We start from the raw sequence: 21,399 nt of genomic DNA on the forward strand, positions 1-21,399 counted from the left end.
AACATCATTAGTGAATAACTTACTGTATTAATGTTTAGCATTAGCCAGCACTTTTAAATTTGCCAAGATGTCAGGCACTCTGGCTCCTGGTAAACATTTGACTATGGTGGCTGGTGTCTCTATATTCACGTTCCGTACAATAGAATCGCCAATAACTAGAGCACTTTCATCAGGTTTCTCAGTGGGTGTATCACTGAGTGGGAGAACCTGTTTAATGTTTTGATCGGAACAGAAGAGCGGTGTTTTGACCCATGACTACATGCCTCACCGTCACACAGTTGCCCTGCTGCAGGGGCTCTGATTCCGGAACCGGACAATGTACAGGAATCCCTGAGCTAGACACATCCAAAGCTGTATCTAGAGCCCTCACTAAAGTTTAAAGCTGTAACGGAAACATGTCAATTTAGCTCAAAGGGAATCATTTAAGATTTTAAAGGGAATTTGAACAGAATCACTGTTTCACGGCTGATCAGTGAGACGCCCTGCGACTCACTGAACGAGCCGTTTAACATCAAATCTGCGCTGGATATTAATATCCAAACTATAGTGAAACACTATCAATTAGCACAGTAACTAGATCGGCAGTTTAAGACATTAACTTGTAAGCACAAAACACAAGATACTTCTCTTTTCAATATGAATAAGGCTTTATTAGATAAATCTAAGACATATAAACTAATCTAACAAATAAATGCACGCACACACACATTCCCTAACTTTCGATCTTCCTGCAACTTGTGTGAAAGATGAGTTTAAGAGAATGGAAATGTGGAATCCCAAGTTTACAGCAATACGTGAAATTGCATAGACATGAACAGCCATCAATCACTTAATTAACCCTCGCATTGAGTTCCTCAATGAGGTTTAAATTATATTATGCCGCGTTTCCACCGAAATTACCCGGAACATTTGTACCAGGAACTTTTTTTCCCAGGAACTTTTTTCCCCCCAGACCTGTTGCTTTCTGCGTTTCCACCGTGGTGTAAAGTACCGGGTAGATTAGGCAAATAGACTGGTGACGTAGGTCTGCGCGCGTTTCTCAATACAAAGTACCGCTGATAATTTTTTTTTAAAAAAAAGTACGCTGATTTTGGACGTGCATCCTCGGTAGTTGGTTCAGACTTTGTGCATTCGTCTCAGGAGTGTGATGTCCGCGAAGACGCAAGTCCGGTAAATCTATAAACAGCAGCGTACTTGATAACTTCAGTCTGCTCGTCATGGCTACTGCAATTTTCCTTACTGTATATTTACAATAAAACGAAATATGATATCAAATACCACTGCCTCCTTTCGTTTTCATTTAAGCATAATAACAGCTGCAGAAATGTACTTAGTTCAGAGATATGTGTATATACAGCCATTACAATGAAAGAAATAGTATATAGACTTGCCTTTTTATTTTCATTTTAACATATAGATAAATTGAATACAGACCAAAGAAAACCTGTTAGATTTACCCCGCAGCTGAATTATATTTTATGTTTAACCACTAAAGAGACATCAGAGCCAGCGGCACATATCAGAAGGTCTATCCCAGGAGAGGCTGCTCTCTGCGGATACATGAGGACTGAGCTCCCGCTGAACGTGTGGAGCTCACCGTCTACGAGATCGGCGAAACACAGTTTTAAATAGGCGCTGTCTTTATAAATAAACAACAGATTTGAGTTTCAAACAACTACATTCTCGCCTGAAATACTTTTAAAATTACATTTCATGACACAATAACAGTAATATTTTGAAAATGTTGATCCGAATAAATGGTGGTTGAACTCAACCAATGCTGCGTGAACTCAACCAATCAGGATGTTTAGCGCCAAAGTCCCGCCCCCGAAAGTTCCTGAACTTTAAAAAAGTACCACCTCGCCAGCAGGGACTTTCTGGGGGGCATTTTTTTACCCGGAACTTTTATTTAGTTCCTGGTTCCTGCGGTGGAAACACACCAAGTACCGGACCAAGTCCCTAGTTCCTGGGTAAAGTTCCTGCGGTGGAAACGCGGCTTTAGATACACCAGTACAAATGTCTGAAGGTAAATTGCCTGTGTAAAGGTTTCCCATTGTTGTCGTTGAAAGGGGGTTTCCGATGTCACTGATTGGCTGGAAGTTCAGTAGTCGCTGAAGTGACGTCTTAGGAAGACTGTGGGGGGGCGTTGGCTGAAGATGCAGAGTTGGTTGGTTGGTTATCTTGCTTGGGACTTGTGGCACAGAATGTTTTAGGACTTCCTGAGGAATTTGGCTCGTGTTTCAACCACAGTCCTGATCGACTCTTTAATTTGTCTGGTTCAAGTCAGATCGGCTACAAAGCGAATGGTCAGATTAGTTTGAAAGATAATATCGAATATATGGTGGGAACTAAGTTTATATTTGATCACTTTAGACAACAGAGAGTGATAGTAAGATGGAGATTCAACAGAAAAGCAAAGCTACATGGAGCTACAACCACACATGGAGCACTTATACACATAATGACAACTGGATGACAAGGAAAACAGGAATTTGGAGAATACACCGGAGTGATCACTGGAAAGTGGGGCACAGGTAAGCAGTTTATACTCAATAGAGTGGCCACATGCGCCGTTCATACGGGACACGTCCCGGCCAGGATTTTAATATTGCCTAAAATATCCAGGTTGTGTGACATTCATGAGCTATAGAGAGCAGAGCAGACCACTCCTAATACTTTCGATTCACTCTCTCGAACCTACTTTGGTGTCTTTTTTTGATTGGTGTGCAGCAACGATTCAAGTCAAACGACAGAACAAACACATGTTTGCACCGCTTTGATCGTTCCTTGTAGTTCTCACCTTCTTCTTGGGAAGTCGTGGCCTAATGGTTAGAGGGTTGGACTCCCAATCGAAGGGTTGTGAGTTCTAGTCTCGGGCCGGACGGAATTGTGGGTGGGGGTAGTGCATGAACAGTTCTCTCTCCACCTTCAATACCACGACTTAGGTGCCCTTGAGCAAGGCATCGAACCCCCAACTGCTCCCCGGGCGCCGCAGCATAAATGGCTGCCCACTGCTCCGGGTGTGTGTTCACAGTGTTTGTGTGTGTGTGTTCACTGCTCTGTGTGTGTGCATTTCGGATGGGTTAAATGCAGAGCACAAATTCTGAGTATGGGTCACCATACTTGGCTGAATATCACTTCACTTCACTTCTCACGCGCAGCCCCACAATTGGTCAATTATGAATAATACCTGCATGTTATTGGTCAAATTGCTTTGGATGTCAACTGTCTTAGGTCTTCTTTGTCGCATCTTCCTCTTTATGATGCCCCAAATGTTTTCTAAAATTTCAGTACAAAATATTATCCAATTATTCAATAACTGCATGATAACCTTACTAGACATACTCTGTCACACCACACAGAGAATATGTCCAGATCAGGGATAGGCAATGTGGTCCTGGAGTGACGATGTCCTGCAGAGTTTACCTCAAACCTTGAAAAAACCAACACCTGCCTGTAGCCCTTGTAACTTTGAAGACTTTAATTAGCTTGTTCAGGTGTTTGATTAGGGTTGGAGCTAAAATCTGCAGGACAGTGGTACCCAGAACCAATGTTACCTATCCCTTGTCTAGAGTGTTGAAATTAATAATCAGTTATCACCTTCAAGATATTTAAAAGGGTTTCCATATCTGTAAGAATTTCTTCGGTTTACCAGCAATTTCACAACAGAATTTCTCCATATGTAGCACACTGCTAAACTCTGTTAGCCACATCTCAAATTTGTGTACAAACTTTCTTCCACATCTTCAAAATAGTATTTTCTTTGCTATGTTCATCCCATGCTGGACTGACTGAGTTTGACTGGGACTCTGGGTTTCCAAATATGGAGACCAGCCGAATTCTAAAGTGTTTCTTGTGGCTTCCTCCTTTTGAGCGGATTCTCTCTAGTGTGAATCCTCATGTGATTCTTTAAGTATATGTTATGTGAGAAATTCTTTCCACAGAGTTTGCAGATAAAAGGTTTCTCTCCAGTGTGAATACTCATGTGGACATTAAGGTGAATTTTCTGTGTAAAACACTTTCCACAAATTTTGCAGGTGTAAGGTTTCTCTCCAGTGTGAATACTCATGTCGACATTAAGGGTATTTTTCTGTTTAAATCTCTTTCCACACTGAGGGCATATGAATGGTTTCTCTTCACTGTGAATGCTTGTGAATCTTAAGCTCTCCAATTTGTGTGAAACTCTTCTCACACAGCTCACAGGTGTAAGGTTTCTCTCCAGTGTGAATTCTCATGTGGCCATTAAGGGTATTTTTCTGTTTAAATCTCTTTCCACACTGAGGGCATATGAATGGTTTCTCTTCACTGTGAATTCTCTTGTGAATCTTAAGCTCTCCAATTCGTGTGAAACTCTTCTCACACAGCTCACAGGTGTAAGGTTTCTCTCCAGTGTGAATTCTCATGTGGCCATTAAGGGTATTTTTATGTGTAAAACACTTTCCACACAGCTCACAGGTGTAAGGTTTCTCTCCAGTGTGAATTCTCATGTGGACATTAAGGGTATTTTTCTGTTTAAATCTCTTTCCACAATGAGGGCATATGAATGGTTTCTCTTCACTGTGAATTCTCTTGTGAATCTTAAGCTCTCCAATTTGTGTGAAACTCTTCTCACACAGCTCACAGGTGTAAGGTTTCTCTCCAGTGTGAATTCTCATGTGGCCATTAAGGGTATTTGTATGTGTAAAACACTTTCCACACAGCTCACAGGTGTAAGGTTTCTCTCCTGTGTGAATTCTCATGTGGACATTAAGGGTATTTTTCTGTTTAAATCGCTTTCCACATTGAGGGCATATGAATGGTTTCTCTTCACTGTGAATTCTCTTGTGGGCAGTAAGGTGTTTTTTCAGAGTAAAACACTTTCCACACACTTTGCAGGTGTAAGGTTTCTCTCCAGTGTGAATTCTCATGTGGACATTAAGGGTATTTATATGTTTAAATCTCTTTCCACAATGAGGGCACATGAATGGTTTCTCTTCACTGTGAATTCTCTTGTGAATCTTAAGCTCTCCAATTCGTGTGAAACTCTTCTCACACAGCTCACAGGTGTAAGGTTTCTCTCCAGTGTGAATTCTCATGTGGCCATTAAGGGTATTTTTATGTGTAAAACACTTTCCACACAGCTCACAGGTGTAAGGTTTCTCTCCAGTGTGAATTCTCATGTGGACATTAAGGGTATTTTTCTGTTTAAATCTCTTTCCACACTGAGGGCATATGAATGGTTTCTCTTCACTGTGAATTCTCTTGTGGGCAGTAAGGTGATTTTTCAGAGTAAAACACTTTCCACACACTTTGCAGGTGTAAGGTTTCTCTCCAGTGTGAATTCTCATGTGGACATTAAGGGTATTTTTCTGTGTAAAACACTTTCCACACAGTTTGCAGGTGTAAGATTTCTCTCCAGTGTGAATTATGTTGTAATTAAGGGTTTTAGTTTGTATTTTCTGAGTCTTTTCAGTCTGTGAACAACTAATTGATTGTTCTTCAGTTTTGAAATCATGATGTTTCTCATTTTGATCTTTCTCTTCTGTTTCATTCAGTCCTTGACTCTCCTCTTTCAGTGCCATCAGGTCTGAGGTAAAAAGAGACAAATACTAGTTTAATTACACAAAACAGCAGACATCTAAACATTTAGACTAATGCTGTCAAGCAATTACAAAATTATTAATTGCATACTTTCAGAAAATAAATTGCATATTAATATATTTGTATATTGTCACAACTTCACATTGAATCTCCAAATTAATGTAGAAACATTAATTTGTTTAATTAATTAATTAGACATGTCAAGTCTGCTTTATTGTCAATTCTACAGTACAGTACAGTAAATGTACAGTACAGTACATACAGAGAATTTAAATTGCATTACTCTTAAGACCCTCGGTGCAAACAGGTAACACTAACGGTAGAACATTAAATACAGATAAAATATAAATTAAAGCTGCAAGAAGCGATGAAAGGGCCCTCGCACCTGGGCTCAGCACCACCCGGTTGCCATAGGAGAACAGCGAACGTTGGGCCATATGCTTATAAAATGGTAAATATTTGAGCCACATTTCCTGCTGCCAACAGGTGGCGCTATGATTATAACTGAATATCGGCATGTAAATGTGTTCAGGCCAGGACTCTTTCCAAACATGCAAAGTTTTGGTCAGATTAGACATTGCATGTTTAAGTTAGTGTAAAAGAAGTAAATTCCTGTTGCCAACAGGTGGCGCTAAGACTAAATAAATATTGGCCTAAAGATCAGTTGAGACCAGGGCCCGTATTCATAAAGAATCTTAATGCAAAAAGCTCCTAGTGACAAAATTCTAAGAAAATTCTTAGAAATGCGGGCGTTTACTCTTAAAATTAAAGAAGAAATCCTAGTAAAGAGAAAAGTAATTCAGAAAGGATCTTAACCCTTAAAAGAGGTCTTAAGGTCAAACTTGTTAGGAGCACAGAAGAGGACTTTTAAGAGGCTTAAGAGTTTCTTTAGCAGAGGAGAAAATGGCAGAAAACGAAGAGGCAGAAGAAATGTGTTGCAGACAATGGATGACAGTGAGTTAATAAGACGCTATAGATTAGATTGTATTTGTGACTGATCTTATTAGAGACGTGCTAACATCTCCGACACAGTGCAGAAATGCCATAGCGCAAGAAATTAAAGTAATCACTACATTACAATATTTGGCAACTGGGAAAATGCAACAATGCAATAGTGATGATTTAGGTCTGTCACAACCTTCTGTAAGCAGAGTGATCACACAAACAATTACAGCACTTTCAGAACATCTTATTGTGTCGCAGTTCATTTAGTTTCCACTGGATATTCCCACCTTGCAGGCTCAAAAAACTGCATTTATGAATAAAGCAGACTAGTGTTGTCACGATACCAAAATTATTGTTTCGATACCGATACCTAGTCAAGAATTGCGATTTCGATACTTTTTCGATACTTTTCCTGAAAAGGGAAAATACACTTTCAAATATTATTGATGTGCTTTATTTTAAAACCGGGACAACATTCTAATCATATAACACACTAATAAATTAACATATGAACAGCAGATATATTAAACATTTGAACAAAATATGAAATATAAAAATGTAAAAAATAAAATAGAGCAATGACATTCAAGGTAAAGAAAGAATAAATTTAGCAGCATTATCTCAGTTATCATAAGAAACATTAGAGTAATAAATATATCTTGATTCTGAACTTTGAATAAAAATCTGAAGAGCGATTTATATTAAACAATGTTTATGAACTCAGAAGATTAAACGTCAAAAGATAAATGATATAAATTTAAGCAATGGCATTCAAGTAAAAAAAAAAAAAAAAAGCTAATAAAATGTAGCGGCAATATCTCAGATATTGTAACTTATTCTGTCAGTTGTGCAACCTTTTCTTTCAGAGGAGAAAACTCAGCCAGTGAACTTTAATGAGCGTCATCTTTTTGTACCAGTCGTGGACCGGCGGCCACAGTATCACTTGTGCTCGCAGATGCAGTCTAGTGATGCGCGGGTCGGGTTTTTTTTCCAACCCACGGCTCCCGCTTTTATGAAATTATTTGGCCTGCCCCAGCCCAGAAATAAAGTAACATTTTTTTACCCACCCGGACCAGCGCATCAGGGACATCACGGAAGATACGTTGCTACTAGACTCTCTTGTTCACTGAAGTTCCCATAGACAGTAAAAGTTCCTCCCTCCACAGCAGCGCGCGAGCTCGGCGCTATTAGCAGTGCATGCGCAGCTCGTGAACAGCTCTGTGAACTGTTTCATCCTTTCAAAGAGTTACTCAAGATGTGACGGAGCATGTGATTTGTTGAATGTATTGAACGAATCCGCCCTTCACTGAACGAGATCGAGAGACCTTCTCATTGGTGAACGAGCTGAATGATCTGATACATCTCGTTTATGAATGAAATGAGTGAGCCAAGCATGTAAATCTCGATCAGCAATCAGCAGATACAAAGCAAGTTATAGCTGCTGTGCAGATACGCTTTTTTCATTTTCATATTCAGCATACAGAACATAACTCCATGTTTAATCCCCGATTAATGTGAATATTATATATGAACTGTCTGACCAAACAATTAAAATGTTAATTATGCAAGAAAACCTCGTGCTTTGTTCATCTGAACAACTTTTCTAAACTATTTAATGCGATTATGCACACATTTTAGTAAAGTAAAATCAGTTTTGTAAATCCACTAATGCAGACATCTCGCTGTAGTGCTTTTTTGCTGCTTGCGTGAGGAGAAAACACACAGACGTCCATAGGGAGGCACTGGAAGCGTGCATTGCACACACCAACATGAAATACGTCTCATTCAAATATGGAACTCAGTCACTCTTTGAAGTATCAATACTAATAAATTTAGGTATTGTGACGTTTTTAATTTACGAGTATCGCGATACTTTTGAAGCATCGGTGCACCATGCAACACTATAGCAGACTTATAGGTGCGCACAAGCAGGGGGAATGAACCGTTAATAGTTTGTGCTATACGCTCCCATGTCTGCTTCTTGTCCCTTGCTGTGACACCTGGCCCGAATTTTCCTTTAAGAATGGCCTTGTGTTTATCCACTAACTGGGCTAACAGTAAACACTGTTCCTCTGTCCAATTGGGCTTTCTCGTCCTTCTTGGTTTTGATTCCATGTTTGATACATTAAAACCAACATTCAAACCGCCACTTAAATAGGACAGCATTCACTGTAATTGGAAAGAGTCGAGCAATTTTTATCATTATAAGCCAATCAAATACCTTATAGGAAATTACAAGCATGGTAAATAAAAAAAGGATATACACACATATAATGTGTCTCAAAGTGAGAATTAGAATAGACCCTATACTTAAAATCAATCTTTTTTTCCTTCTTGGACAACCAACCAATCACAGTCTTCAAAAGATTGTATCATACATAGCAACGGGGTCAACCCCGCCTCCTCACTAAGATGAAAGTTTTTGTCTTTTCCTTACTCAGAGTTGCTCTCAGATCGGTCCCGAATCACTCTTAAGCTAAGACTCCAACGTAAAAGGTTTTAAACTAAATTAAGAGTTTTCTGAGAGGATTCTTAGAATCTTTATGAATACGGGCCCAGGAATCTTATCAAACGTGAAGTTTAGGGCAAATCAGAAATTTTATGTTATATATGTTTTAAGTTTATGTTATAATTTTAAGTTATATAGGAGGAGTTCACCAAGGAGTTCACTCACGATCACCAAGGTGCCAGACAAACAAGACTGAAAATCTCAAATAATAAACTGTCTGCACACTTGAATCCTTAAAGCATATCTAATCACCAAGCATTCAGTCAAACGACCTGAGGATTCATTTATTTAAAATAACATTTCCTGTTGCCAGCGGGTGGCGCTATAATTAATTTAATATTAGCCTTTAGATGTGTTCAGGCTGTACTGGCTATAACTGAATTTGGGCATGATGATGTGTTCAGGACAGGACTCTTGTCAAATATGTGAAGTTTGGGGCAGATTGGACATTGCTTGCCTTAGATTTAGCAACTGTCTTTATCCCTGCATTAGTAGCATGCTTTAGCACTTAGCTAAGTGTTGCTAGCATGTTTTATTATGTTTCTAGCATGTTGCCAGCCTATTTAGCACTTGCTGACACTTTTTAATATGTTCCTAGGAGTCCAAAACAGTGTTTACCATGTCACTTCTTGTTGCCAGTAGGTGGGGCTATAGCTGTAACTGAATATGGGTATGTTGATGTGTTCAGGACAGGACTCTTGTCAAACATGTGAAGCTTGGGGCAGATTAGACATTGCTTGCCTGAGTTACAGCAACTTCCTGTTTCACAATAAAACAACAACATTTGTCAGGCCGCCAGAGAGACACCCCTTGATGAAAACTCAAAATCTTCACAATTTAACATCACAAAGGTCTTATGATGATCCTCACTTCACCAATTAATCAAATCACAGTCGCGATCTGAGACATTGTGATTTTGCTAATCGTTAAGCCTGCGATGTGGACATGATATTACTCTGTTCCAGAGCTGTCAACCTTGAGTGACAGTCTTACTAACCAATAGAGTGAGCGCACCTCCGTTCTCCCCAATCAGCTCTGCTCTAACCAACTGTGTAAACGCCCACCATAAAAAAAAGAGAGTGAGTGTTTGTGTGTGATTATGGCATCTGCAGGGTCCATAACTTAATGTAATATGAGATTACTTAGCTTCTAACTGATAGACACCAAACAGAAAAGGTAACGCTAATTTACAAGAGCTGTGTCACAACAATTATCAAGAGCTCCCTCATCGGTTCTGCTTTCAGTACCTAAGAATTAGGGCTGCAACAAACAATTATTTTGATAGTCGATTATTCTAACGATTGTAGCCGATCTGACTCGAACCAGATGATTAAAGAGTCGATCAGGGCTGTGGTTGAAACATGAGCCAAATTTCTCAGTAAGGCAACAGGAAGTCATAAAACATTCTGTGCCACAAGTCCCAAACAAGATAACCAACCAACCAACGCTTTCACAGAACAGCTTTCAACATTAACACCACTAGAACAATTATTTACAATTTTAATTCAGAGAAGAGATTGTCAAATTTGTTGTTCACAATTGATAGGCAATGCCGGACACACAAGATCCTTTGACTTCCCCCCACCCAGCAGAACCAGACTGAAATTCCTAAGGGGAGGGTCTTTGAACCTCTGGTCTCCACAGAAATCTTTGTCAAATGATAATGACGCAAAAACTGTCTTTTCTACATATATATGGACTTATAAATTAATATCAGTCTATCGCTTAACTCCATATTCATTTATATGTAACCCACACATTTGACTATCATGTTATTATCACTTATTGTCTATGTCTTTGAATAACTATTGGATAGCTTAAAGATTCATAATCCTGTTTGGTATGTGTGTGATTGAATCTGCTTGCTTGAAACAGTCCTGACCATCAGTTATTTGTCAAATGTATCATATTCTTGTTAGGAATCATGTCCAAAATTATACCCTGCAAGAGCGGGAAAATTAGGACCATGTGCTTGATAAAATAACATATGATTTATGAGACCCCTGACCCAAGACAATATCTGATTGGTCAAGACAACATCTGAGGTGTGGCCAACAGGCCAGTTTAAATACTTAGGACACCATAAAATCTTGTTTTTTTATTTTTTAGCTATGCGTTTAGCTTCTGCTATTAGTCATGCCTGCTTTTAGTTTGCTTTTAGCTTTGCTTCTTAGCTTTAGCTTTTAGCCATGCTGTTTGTCATCACTGTTCGAGTTAAGTTTTGTAACCGAGTTCAACTTCAACCAGCCACACAACTCTGCATCTTCAGCCAACGCCCAACCACGGTCTTCCCAAGACGTCACTTCAGCGACTACTGAACTTCCAGCCAATCAGCGACATCGGAAACCCCCTTTCAACGACAACAAAGGGACACCTTTACACAGGCAATGTAACTTCAGACATTTGTACTGGTGTATCTAATATAATTTAAACCTCATTGAGGAACTCAATGCGAGGGTTAATTAAGTGATTGATGGTTGTTCATGTCTATGCAATTTAACGTATTGCTGTAAAGTTGGGATTCCACATTTCCATTCTCTTAAACTCATCTTTCCCTAACTTTCGATCTTCCTGCAACTTGTGTGAATGTGTGTGTGCGTGCGTTTGTTAGATTAGTTTATATGTCTTAGATTTATCTAATAAAGCCTTATTCAAATTGAAAAGAGAAGTATCTTGTGTTTAGTGCTTACAAGTTAATGTCTTAAACTGACGATCTTGTTACTGTGCTAATTGATAGTGTTTCACTATAGTTTGGATATTAATATCCAGCGCAGATTTGATGTTAAACGGCTCGTTCAGTGAATCGCAGGGCGTCTCAGTGATCAGCCGTGAAACAGTGATTCTGTTCAAATTCCCTTTAAAATCTTAAATGATTCCCTTTGAGCTAAATTGACCCGTTTCCCTTACACGATTACTAGAACGATTAATCTACTAATCGCTGATTATTTCACTGATTAATCAATATAATTTGATCAATTATTCAGCTCTTGCAATTAGTTAAAATACTGTTTTACATAACAAATAAATAAAAGATAGTCTAATCATTTCAGCTTTGGGAAATAATATTATGTAAATACAATTATTATATAATTAATTTATACAAATAAATATATTTGACAAAATGAGATGACAGAGAAACCATTTAATTACTATATGAAAATTAACGGAAGGACACATCATTCTGCATAACATCTCCTTTCGTAAGTGTGTAACATGGATAAGAAACAAAATCTAGTTAAGTGATAAGATGTTTTCATTTTGGAGAATCCATTTTATTCACAATATACACTACCACTACACTACCAACATGTTTGAACCGTAACATTGTTTTTAAAGAAGTATCTTCTGCTCATCAAGCCTGCATGTATTTGATCCAAAGTACAGCAAAAACAGTAACTATTTATTTTAAAAAACTTTTTTATTTTAATATATTTTCATATGTAATTTATTCCTGTGATTTCAAGGCTGAATTTTAAGCATCAATACTCCAGTCACATGATCTTTCAGAAATCATTTGATTCTAATATACTGATTTGCTGCTCCAAAAAAACATAATTATTATCATTATTATTGAAACAGCAGAATATAATTTGATGTTCTATTCATCAAAGACACCTGAAAAAAATATATTCAGCTGTTTCAATTATAATAACAATGATAATAACCATAAGCAGCAAATCAGTTCAGAAGATCAGAATTTATCTGAAATATAAATCTTTTGTAGCATTATAAATGTATGTCAATTTAAAGCATCCTTGCTAAATAGAAGTATTAATTTCTACAATAACCCCCCACCCCAATAAAATAAATAAAAATAAAAATTATATTGACTCCAAGCCTTTTAATGGTATTGCATATAATGTTACAAAAGGTTTTTATTTCAGATAAATTCTGATCTGATTTATTACATTGCTGTTTGCTTTGATTTTGGATTAGATTGGTGTTCTTGTTGTTAGATTAGTTTTGGAGTATTTCACAACCCTAGTAATTTTGTTTTTAAATTAGGGTAATTTAGTTCATGGCGTCGCATACGCCAAAGATCACACATTTTTCTTTTTAGTTTAGAAGATAGTTACATTTACATTACATTAAAAAAAAAACATACAAATGAAAATAGCAAATAGAAGCAATTCAGACCTATATAAGGGTAACAGTATTCAAGTGCTGTAACAAGCCTTAAAAAAGGGTCTTGCTGATGAAAAAGATGTTTCTTTAGACGTTTTTTGAAGATGGCTGCTCGAATTGAGATAGGCAGGTTCTTCCACCAGCTTGGAACAGTCCAGGTAAAGGTCCATGAGAATGTTTTTGTGCTATTTTGGGATGATAAGACGAGGTGTCATTCATTTGCAAAACTCCGGAAGGCGCATAAGTCTGAAATAGCAAGATTAAGTTCTTTAGTGCAGAGCCAGTAGTTGTCTTGTATACAAGTGCCTTGATTTTGATGCGAGCGGCTATCGGCAGCAGGTGCAAACTGATGAAGAGAGGTGTGACATGCGCTCTCTTCAGCTCAGTTGCAGAGGCTTAATAGTACATGCCGGAAGGCCTGCTAAGAGAGCAATACAATAGTCCAGTCTGGAGAAAACAAGAGCTGTGTGAGGAAGGGTCTAATCTTCCTAATGTTGTATAAAGCAAATCTGCAGGACCGAGCCGTTGTAGTAATATGATCTGTGAAGCTTAGTTGATCATCAGTCACAACTCCAAGGTTCCTGTCTGTCCTAGAAGGAGCAATGGTGGACGATCCTAGCGGTATGGAGAAGTTGTGATGAAGTGCTGGGTTGACAAAGACCACACACAACTCATTCTGTCTTCACAAGGTTGAGTTTAACCCTCTGGAGTCGATTAACGCAGATACACTTTATGAGGCATTTTCTCCTGATAACCACGAGAAGAACTTAAATTACACTTTCAGTTTTGATCGTACAGATAAGATCAATAGATCAATTAAATCTGTTAAGGGTCCAATTTTTTTGGGATACCGATATAATAACAACAGAACTTTGTGCATTTATAACAAACAAGGTGTGCTGTCTGCAGCCTTAGTCTGCTCTGATCTTCATTTATGAACACGTCATTAAAATGAAGTGTAACTCCGTGAATACTCAACGAAGAGACATGAGAGAGATATCTATAGAAAGCTTGACATGTCTACTTTTAAACTAAACAAGTGCTGCTAACAGATATTCTGTAATAAAGTAATCCATATGAAAACAACGCGATGTCTGTCATTATCTTCTAATGTGACCACGCCCCCGCGCTGAACGCGCTATTCAGATTCAAACTGAAGCGCGCGGCTTGAATACGCCCATACAGAAGAAAAAGCAGCCAGACTGTTCAAGTTTTTTATTTTACTGTTTGCTTCGCGATGAGAGGAATAAGACATAATTCACCCCAAAAAGATGTGATGTGGTTGAGGATTTGGATTTCCTCAGAAAAAAAGAATGAAGCACTTTATTCAGCAGAGATCATAAACATGAGTAAGTCTCTTTTTAATTATTTATATACTCACGCGCTTTAACTTGCCCTTAGGCCTGGTTCACATGGGACGATTTTAAAATTGTCGGCAGATTTTCCAAACCTGAGAGACCCCACACACGGCGATGAAAAATCACGGGTCTAACAGTTTTGGTCGCTCCGTGTGTGGTGTGGAGCCACACGGCAATATCAACACATCACACACGAACCGATTTGACTCCCGAGCATTCCCAGGTCAGACGGGAAATCTCGCAAAATCCCTCGAGATCAAACGTGACTTTAGAGTAAACAATCATGGCGGACGAAGAGGATGCAGTGGCCATAGTTTGTGCTTTGTTTTTAACGGGGAAAAAAACATAAGAAAAATAAGAAAAGGCGATGGTCAAAGAGGTGGAGACGACGCGAGCATGGACTATACTTGCTACATCATGATATGGAGGTAAGTTGTTGTTTTATCTCATAGAAATGTTGTTACGTACTACACAGATTAATAACCGTTGAAATAAACGTTCATATATTAGTTTCCATGTACTCTGGTGGACTGCAGTTGTGGATGTAGTTATGCCCATCGACTTTATTTGTATTTGTTATATTATATACGCCGGCTGTTTTGATTTTGTTTCCCGGTACTATCACTGCCTCGTCACCTCGCTTTCTGATTGGCTACACGCCACAGTCCACAGGCTGCGTGATTGTTTGTCCTCGGGGGACACCACACACGAGAAGAAATCGGGCAAAATAAATCCAACATGTTGGATATCCCCGATTTGAGATCGGAGCGGTCCCGACATTCTTCCGAGCAGAGGAGATTAGTCTTAACACACCACACACGGCAGGAATATTTGATCAGATTATATTATTTTACGATAATCGGAGCATCCTAAGATTGTCGGAAGGGCTGAATCGGGGCTAAAATCGGCCCAATTATCCTGCCGTGTGAACCAGCCTTTACTCCAGGTTCACACACTCTGTGATGCGTAGCCATTTTTTTGAGCCCGTGTTAATGGATCAGAGCGGTCACACTGCACGCAGTAAAAAGATGAGAACAGAAAAGGTTATAGATAGAAAGGTGTGAAAAGATTTAATATCTTGCGCATGAGCACAGAGAGAGTTGTGAGTGCACAGGACAGGTTGAGCGAGAGGAGACACGTTGTGAGGCAGTGTGTATCTGATCCTTACACAGTCTATTGTCTGAGCACGCGTGTCTGGTTTTGTTAACAGAGCAAAGGAAATCTGTGTGTGAGTGTATAGATTCGGGCTCGTGCATTATTTTATGTGCTTTCACGTTACAATAATGCGCTATCGTTGCTGCTTCTGAACCGCGTACACATAACTTACTGTAAAAGCACTGCAGATGGAGTACGTGTGAACCTTGGGCAATAAATATATTGGAAGGGCTGTGCAAAAAATCAAATGTGATTTTCATGCGCATCTCATCAGTAAAGACGCTCCTGTAATTAGAAGTATATCCCAAGCACGTGCGTTCAGATCAGGGTTGCCAGGTTTTCACAACAAATCCTTCCCAGTTGCTTCTTAAAACTAGTCCAATCGCGCTTCCGGGAGGTTCCCCGATAAAAATTGCTTCCCGGGGTTAAAATATACTTTTTTTGGAAGGGTTTCCCTGGTAAAATTTGCATTTTAGGGGCTGAACACGGGTTTTATTTTATTTTTTTATTAATATTTTGCCATATGTCTAGATTTCTTTGACATCTTTACTTAGTGATTATTTTGACTCGAGTCTGTTCTAGAGACACATTACAACTTTTTGATAAAGCTCTCATTGGTTTTCTTTTGGAAATATGTTTCAAATTTATACTGATTGCATTTATGACTGTAAAGTATGTCTGTGTCAAAATAGTAATAAATTTTTTTTTTTTTCATATCGCACAGCCCTATATGCAAGTAAACTGTTATAGATGCAATTTTATGAAATTCTAGATCCTTAGGAAAGCTTGCATTTCTACAGTATTAGTGTGTAATAATTTTGATTGCAACTGTATCTTTAAGCTGGCAGTTATCAAACATCTCATCAAAAATCATGTTAGAGGACCACAAGACTTAGACCCAGCAGAACTGGTTTCTTACAGACATTTATGTCTAAAACATTAGAAACACTTTCCTCTCAACTAGGTTCAGTTTTGTAATAACAGTTTTGTATTAAATTCAAAAGATCAAGTCATAAGCCAAAAAACATAATTTTTCACAATTAGGAAACTAACTGTTGCTTTCACAGAAATAGTTTTTCGGTTAATAATATAATAGCCTTCTATTAAGACTACTTTTATTAATAACTGGAAATATCAACACTAGAGTTTAATGTGTTCTGTAGAGCTGGACATTTTAATAATGATCAACTGAGTTCAGCTTTGAGAATGAAAACTAACCTGTTTGTTCCTCAGTCTCTTCATGTTTGACTCTGAATGTTTCTTCAATCTTCATTTCTTCTCTCTCCTCTTTAATAAACTCCATCTTTATAATATTGTGTATCTCAGTCTCTTCATGTTTGACTCTGAATGTTTCTTCAATCTTCACGTCTTCTCTTTCCTCTTTAATAAACTCCATCTTTATAATATTGTGTATCTCAGTCTCTTCATGTTTGACTCTGAATGTTTCTTCAGTCTTCATTTCTTCTCTCTCCTCTTTAATAAACTCCATCTTTATAATATTGTGTGTCTCAGTCTCTTCATGTTTGACTCTGAATGTTTCTTCAATCTTCACGTCTGCTCTCTCCTCTTTAATAAACTCCATCTTTATAATATTGTGTGTCTCAGTCTCTTCATGTTTGACTCTGAATGTGTCTTCAATCTTCACGTCTGCTCTCTCCTCTTTAATAAACTCCATCTTTATAATATTGTGTGTCTCAGTCTCTTCATGTTTGACTCTGAATGTTTCTTCAATCTTCACGTCTTCTCTCTCCTCTTTAATAAACTCCATCTTTATAAAAGCGTCCCGTGGACCTCAGTTTATCTGTGATTAAGATGAGAATAATTAACAGAAATAATCAGCTCTAGTTCAGTAGTCAGCACACTGCTAAGGGAGTCAGAGTTAATGGACTTAAAATGTATGACATTAAAAACAACATTAGCAATCAAATTAATAAAAGGACACACATTGGTTTACATATGTATTAAGACGTATATTTAGTATTGATTGATGTGTAGATTATATTTAATAGATTTCACTTTCAGGAAAACATTTGCAGTTGGTTAGTAAAAGTTATCATTAAACAGGTTTGTGTTTGTTTTCGTAGCATTTACTCTGTTTTAAACAGCAGATGACGTCAGCAGGCGATGATTCGATCGAATCACTGAATCATTTTGCGATTCAATTGATTCATTGCGGTTTTCTCCAACACTACTAACCAGTAACCGAGGTCTTGTTTAAAATGAACTGATTCACTATATAGGGAGCGAAATGAGACGTACTGTTTCTGTTACTTCTGTTCGGGAGCACTTTACAAGCATTAACCATCATTAATAACACTAGTTAAAGCATTACAATGTGACACGGGTTCAGACTTGTTTTCACAGTGTAATAATATACGACTCTCTAAATGAGTTTAGTTGATTGAAACACTTCAAACTATTAAAATCACACACCTTTCTTCAGCCGAATCACAGACGCGGGAGTGCGCGCAGCCTTATGACGTCACACCGCCAGAGCAAAATAAAAGTTTTTTTTCTAAAAACATATAATTTTACATTTAAAAACAAATGCAATACAGTACAGGAGCAATCGAAAAGACAGTAAAAATATTTAACTGTTTAATCTCAATCTTCAATCTCAGTTTCTCCTCAGAATATAACAGGCAAAAAAATTCATCTTTATTTAGTTAAAGTGTATTATATTAAAATATTACAAATTAAATTAAATTTATGCATTTAGCAGACGCTTTTATCCAAAGCGACTTACAATGCATTCAGGCTAAAAAATTTTACCTATCATGATGGTAGGTTTAAAACATTTGCTTTTGATTCTCTGAATGGCAATCTTTAGTTAATTAAAATATTTTCTAAATCAGTGGTTCCCAACCTTTTTCAACTCGCGGCCCACACATCCAATGTTTAGTGTGTATTTAAAATAAGTATATATAAATGCACACACAATTAGTATATATTTATATATTTTTACTGTAGGCCTATATTTACATGTGTATATACGTTTTTATATTTACATTCTTATATTTTATATATAAATATATTTAATATATAAACATATATTTTTTTTAAATATATACATGCATGTATTTGTATTTATATCCATTTACATTTAGTCGTTTAGCAGACACTTTTATCCAAAGCGACTCACAAATGAGGACAATGGAAGCAATCAAATCTAACAAAACAGCAATGATATATAAGTGCTATAACAAGTCTCAGTTAGCTTAAACGCAGTTCACGTAGCAAGTTTTATTATGTAATAAAAAGAAAATGGGTAGAATAGAGCAAGCTAGTGTTAGAGGCCTTTTTGCTTTTGTTAATTGTATAATAAATAAAAAAAATAGATAGAATGCAAAAAGAATAGAACAGTAAGTGTTATTTATTTATTTTGAGAAAACACGTAAATTAATAGAGTTTAAGTCTAAATGGGGCACTTTTTTAAAGAATAGAATTAGAATAGTGAGTGTTAAAGACAGAGATGGGTTTTAAGCCGAATCTTGAAGATGGCTAAGGACTCAGCTGCTCGGATTGAGTTGGGGAGGTCATTCCACCAGGAGGGAACATTTAATTTAGAAGTCTGTAAAAGTGATTTTGTACTTCTTCTATCTTCAATCTTCTATCAAGATCTGTATACTACTCATCAAAAAAAAAAAAAAAAAAAAAAAAAATTAATATATATATATATATATATATATATATATATATATATATATATATATATATATATATATATATATATATATAAATAAAACCAAAAGTTTGGACACACCTTCTCATTCAAAAAGTTTTCTTTATTTTCATGACTATGAAAATAGTATATTCACACTGAAGGCATCAAAACTATGAATTAACACATGTGGAATTATATACATAACAAAAAAAGTGTGAAACAACTGAAAATATGTCATATTGTAGGTTCTTCAAAGTAGCCACCTTTTGCTTTGATTACTGCTTTGCACACTCTTGGCATTCTGTTGATGAGCTTCAAGAGGTAGTCAACTGAAATGGTTTTCACCCCACAGGTGTGCCCTGTCAGGTTTAATAAGTGTGATTTCTTGCCTTATAAATGGGGTTGGGACCATCAGTTGTGTTGTGTGTAGATGGCTGATCCGCGGTTGGTTGGCAACAGCTGGATTGAGAGTGGAGTGCGCATGGTAGGAAGCTGTGGTGATTCCGGAAGCGATCCAGAAATGGAGGAGATGAAATGGAAGGTAGTTGAAAATCGAAAAAGAAAGTCAAACTGGGGTCAGATTTCGGATTCTGATAGTGAAAAGGGAAGACATAAGTTAAGGAGAAGAAAGAAGGAATACAAGATTGATAATGCAAAAATGTTAAGGGGTGGTAAATTGTTATTATTTTGTAAAAATCACAAGCAACAAAAAAGCACTAGGAATGAAGATGTTATTGGGGAAAAAAGTAGTAAATTCAATTCCCGAAGAAAAAAATTGGGTAAGGGGGTAATAACAGGAATCCCGATTGACATGACAATTGAAAGAATCAAAAAGAATATCTCTGGAGCGGAAGTGAAGGAAGGAAGAAGACTTCAGTATGTCAAAGACAAAGAAAGGAAGGATAGTTTATCTGTGATGATACATTTTGATGAGGATAAATTACCTGAAACAGTATATTTAGGATACATGAGCTATATGGTTAGACCCCATGTACCTCCCCCGTTAAGATGTTTTAAATGTCAAAGATTCGGTTATATTGCAGCAGTATGTAGAGGGAAACAAAGATGTGCCAGATGTGGAGGAGAGCATGATTACGGTAAATGCGAACAAGGAGTAAATCCCAAATGTTGTAACTGTGGGGGAGAGCACAGCGCAGGGTACGGAGGAGGTCAAGCGAGACAAAAGGTCTTGAAAGTACAAAATATAAGAGTGGAAGATGGGTTAACATATGCTGAGGCCCTGAAGAAAGTGTAACAGGAAACAAAAACAAAAGAAATTGAGAAAGTTGAACCTCAGAGAATGAACCAAGGCTTAGAAGAGACTGAGTGTCTTTTGTAGCATTTATAGTTGAAGTGGTAAATTGCTCTGCACAAACGGAAGGTCGGACAGAGAGAATTAAAATCATGAGAGCAGCAGAAAAGTATTTGGAAATAGATTGAATCAATGTGGAGATGATAAATGAAAAACTAAAAGTACAGGTAGGAAACACCCAGACAACATGTGGTGGTTCATAATGGTATTACAAATATTGCAGTGGAATGCAAGAAGTTTGATTGCAAACGGACAGGAGTTTAAGAACTTTATATTAAAACAAGAAAGCTGCCCAGATATAATATGTGTTCAGGAGTCTTGGTTGAAACCATGCCTTCATTTTACAGTACTAAGATATATTGCAATACGTAGATACAGACCAGGTGGAAATGGAGGTGGGTTAGTAACTTATAAAACAAGATATAGGATACAGGATTGTAGAGATTAATCAGGAACATGAGGTAATGGTAGTTGAAATATGGGAAGGATCTGAAAGTATAAAAATAGTAAATTTTTATAATCCATGTAAGAAACTAAATATTAGAGATTTGGAAAAATAGATGAGAAAGGTAAACAAAAGATGGTATGGCGTGGAGATTTTAATTCTCATAATACATTGTGGGGGAGTGAAAATACGGATTATAATGGATTGGTAGTGGAAGAAATGTTAGATTTAAGAGGATTCGTGTATAAGAGATAGTGTGTATAAATGATGGGTTGGGAACTAGAATTGATATTGGAAGTGGAAAGA

General features: G+C 37.3%; 2 protein-coding genes across 2 annotated transcripts in view; both read right to left on the reverse strand.

Annotated features, from left to right (window-relative positions):
- Window positions 1-381: 381 nt before the first annotated feature.
- The window catches only part of LOC127967777 (gastrula zinc finger protein XlCGF26.1-like), a 369,056-nt gene continuing 348,038 nt past the window's right edge, over window positions 382-21,399 (reverse strand). The window contains exon 4 of the transcript XR_008155827.1: window positions 382-2,800. The gene's annotated coding sequence lies outside the window, so the exon portion shown is untranslated. The remainder of the gene's footprint in view (window positions 2,801-21,399) is intronic.
- LOC127967763 (gastrula zinc finger protein XlCGF26.1-like) lies at window positions 3,993-18,162 on the reverse strand. The gene is made up of 3 exons (XM_052568426.1): window positions 18,106-18,162; window positions 16,891-17,473; window positions 3,993-5,566 (listed from the first exon to the last, which is right to left on the reverse strand). The coding sequence occupies exons 2-3, from the start codon at window positions 17,438-17,440 to the stop codon at window positions 4,137-4,139; spliced, it is 1,980 nt and encodes a 659-aa protein (XP_052424386.1). The 5' UTR covers window positions 17,441-17,473; window positions 18,106-18,162; the 3' UTR covers window positions 3,993-4,136.

The sequence above is a fragment of the Carassius gibelio genome, chromosome A4 (assembly GCF_023724105.1).
Source record: "Carassius gibelio isolate Cgi1373 ecotype wild population from Czech Republic chromosome A4, carGib1.2-hapl.c, whole genome shotgun sequence".
Classification (NCBI taxonomy): domain Eukaryota; kingdom Metazoa; phylum Chordata; class Actinopteri; order Cypriniformes; family Cyprinidae; genus Carassius; species Carassius gibelio.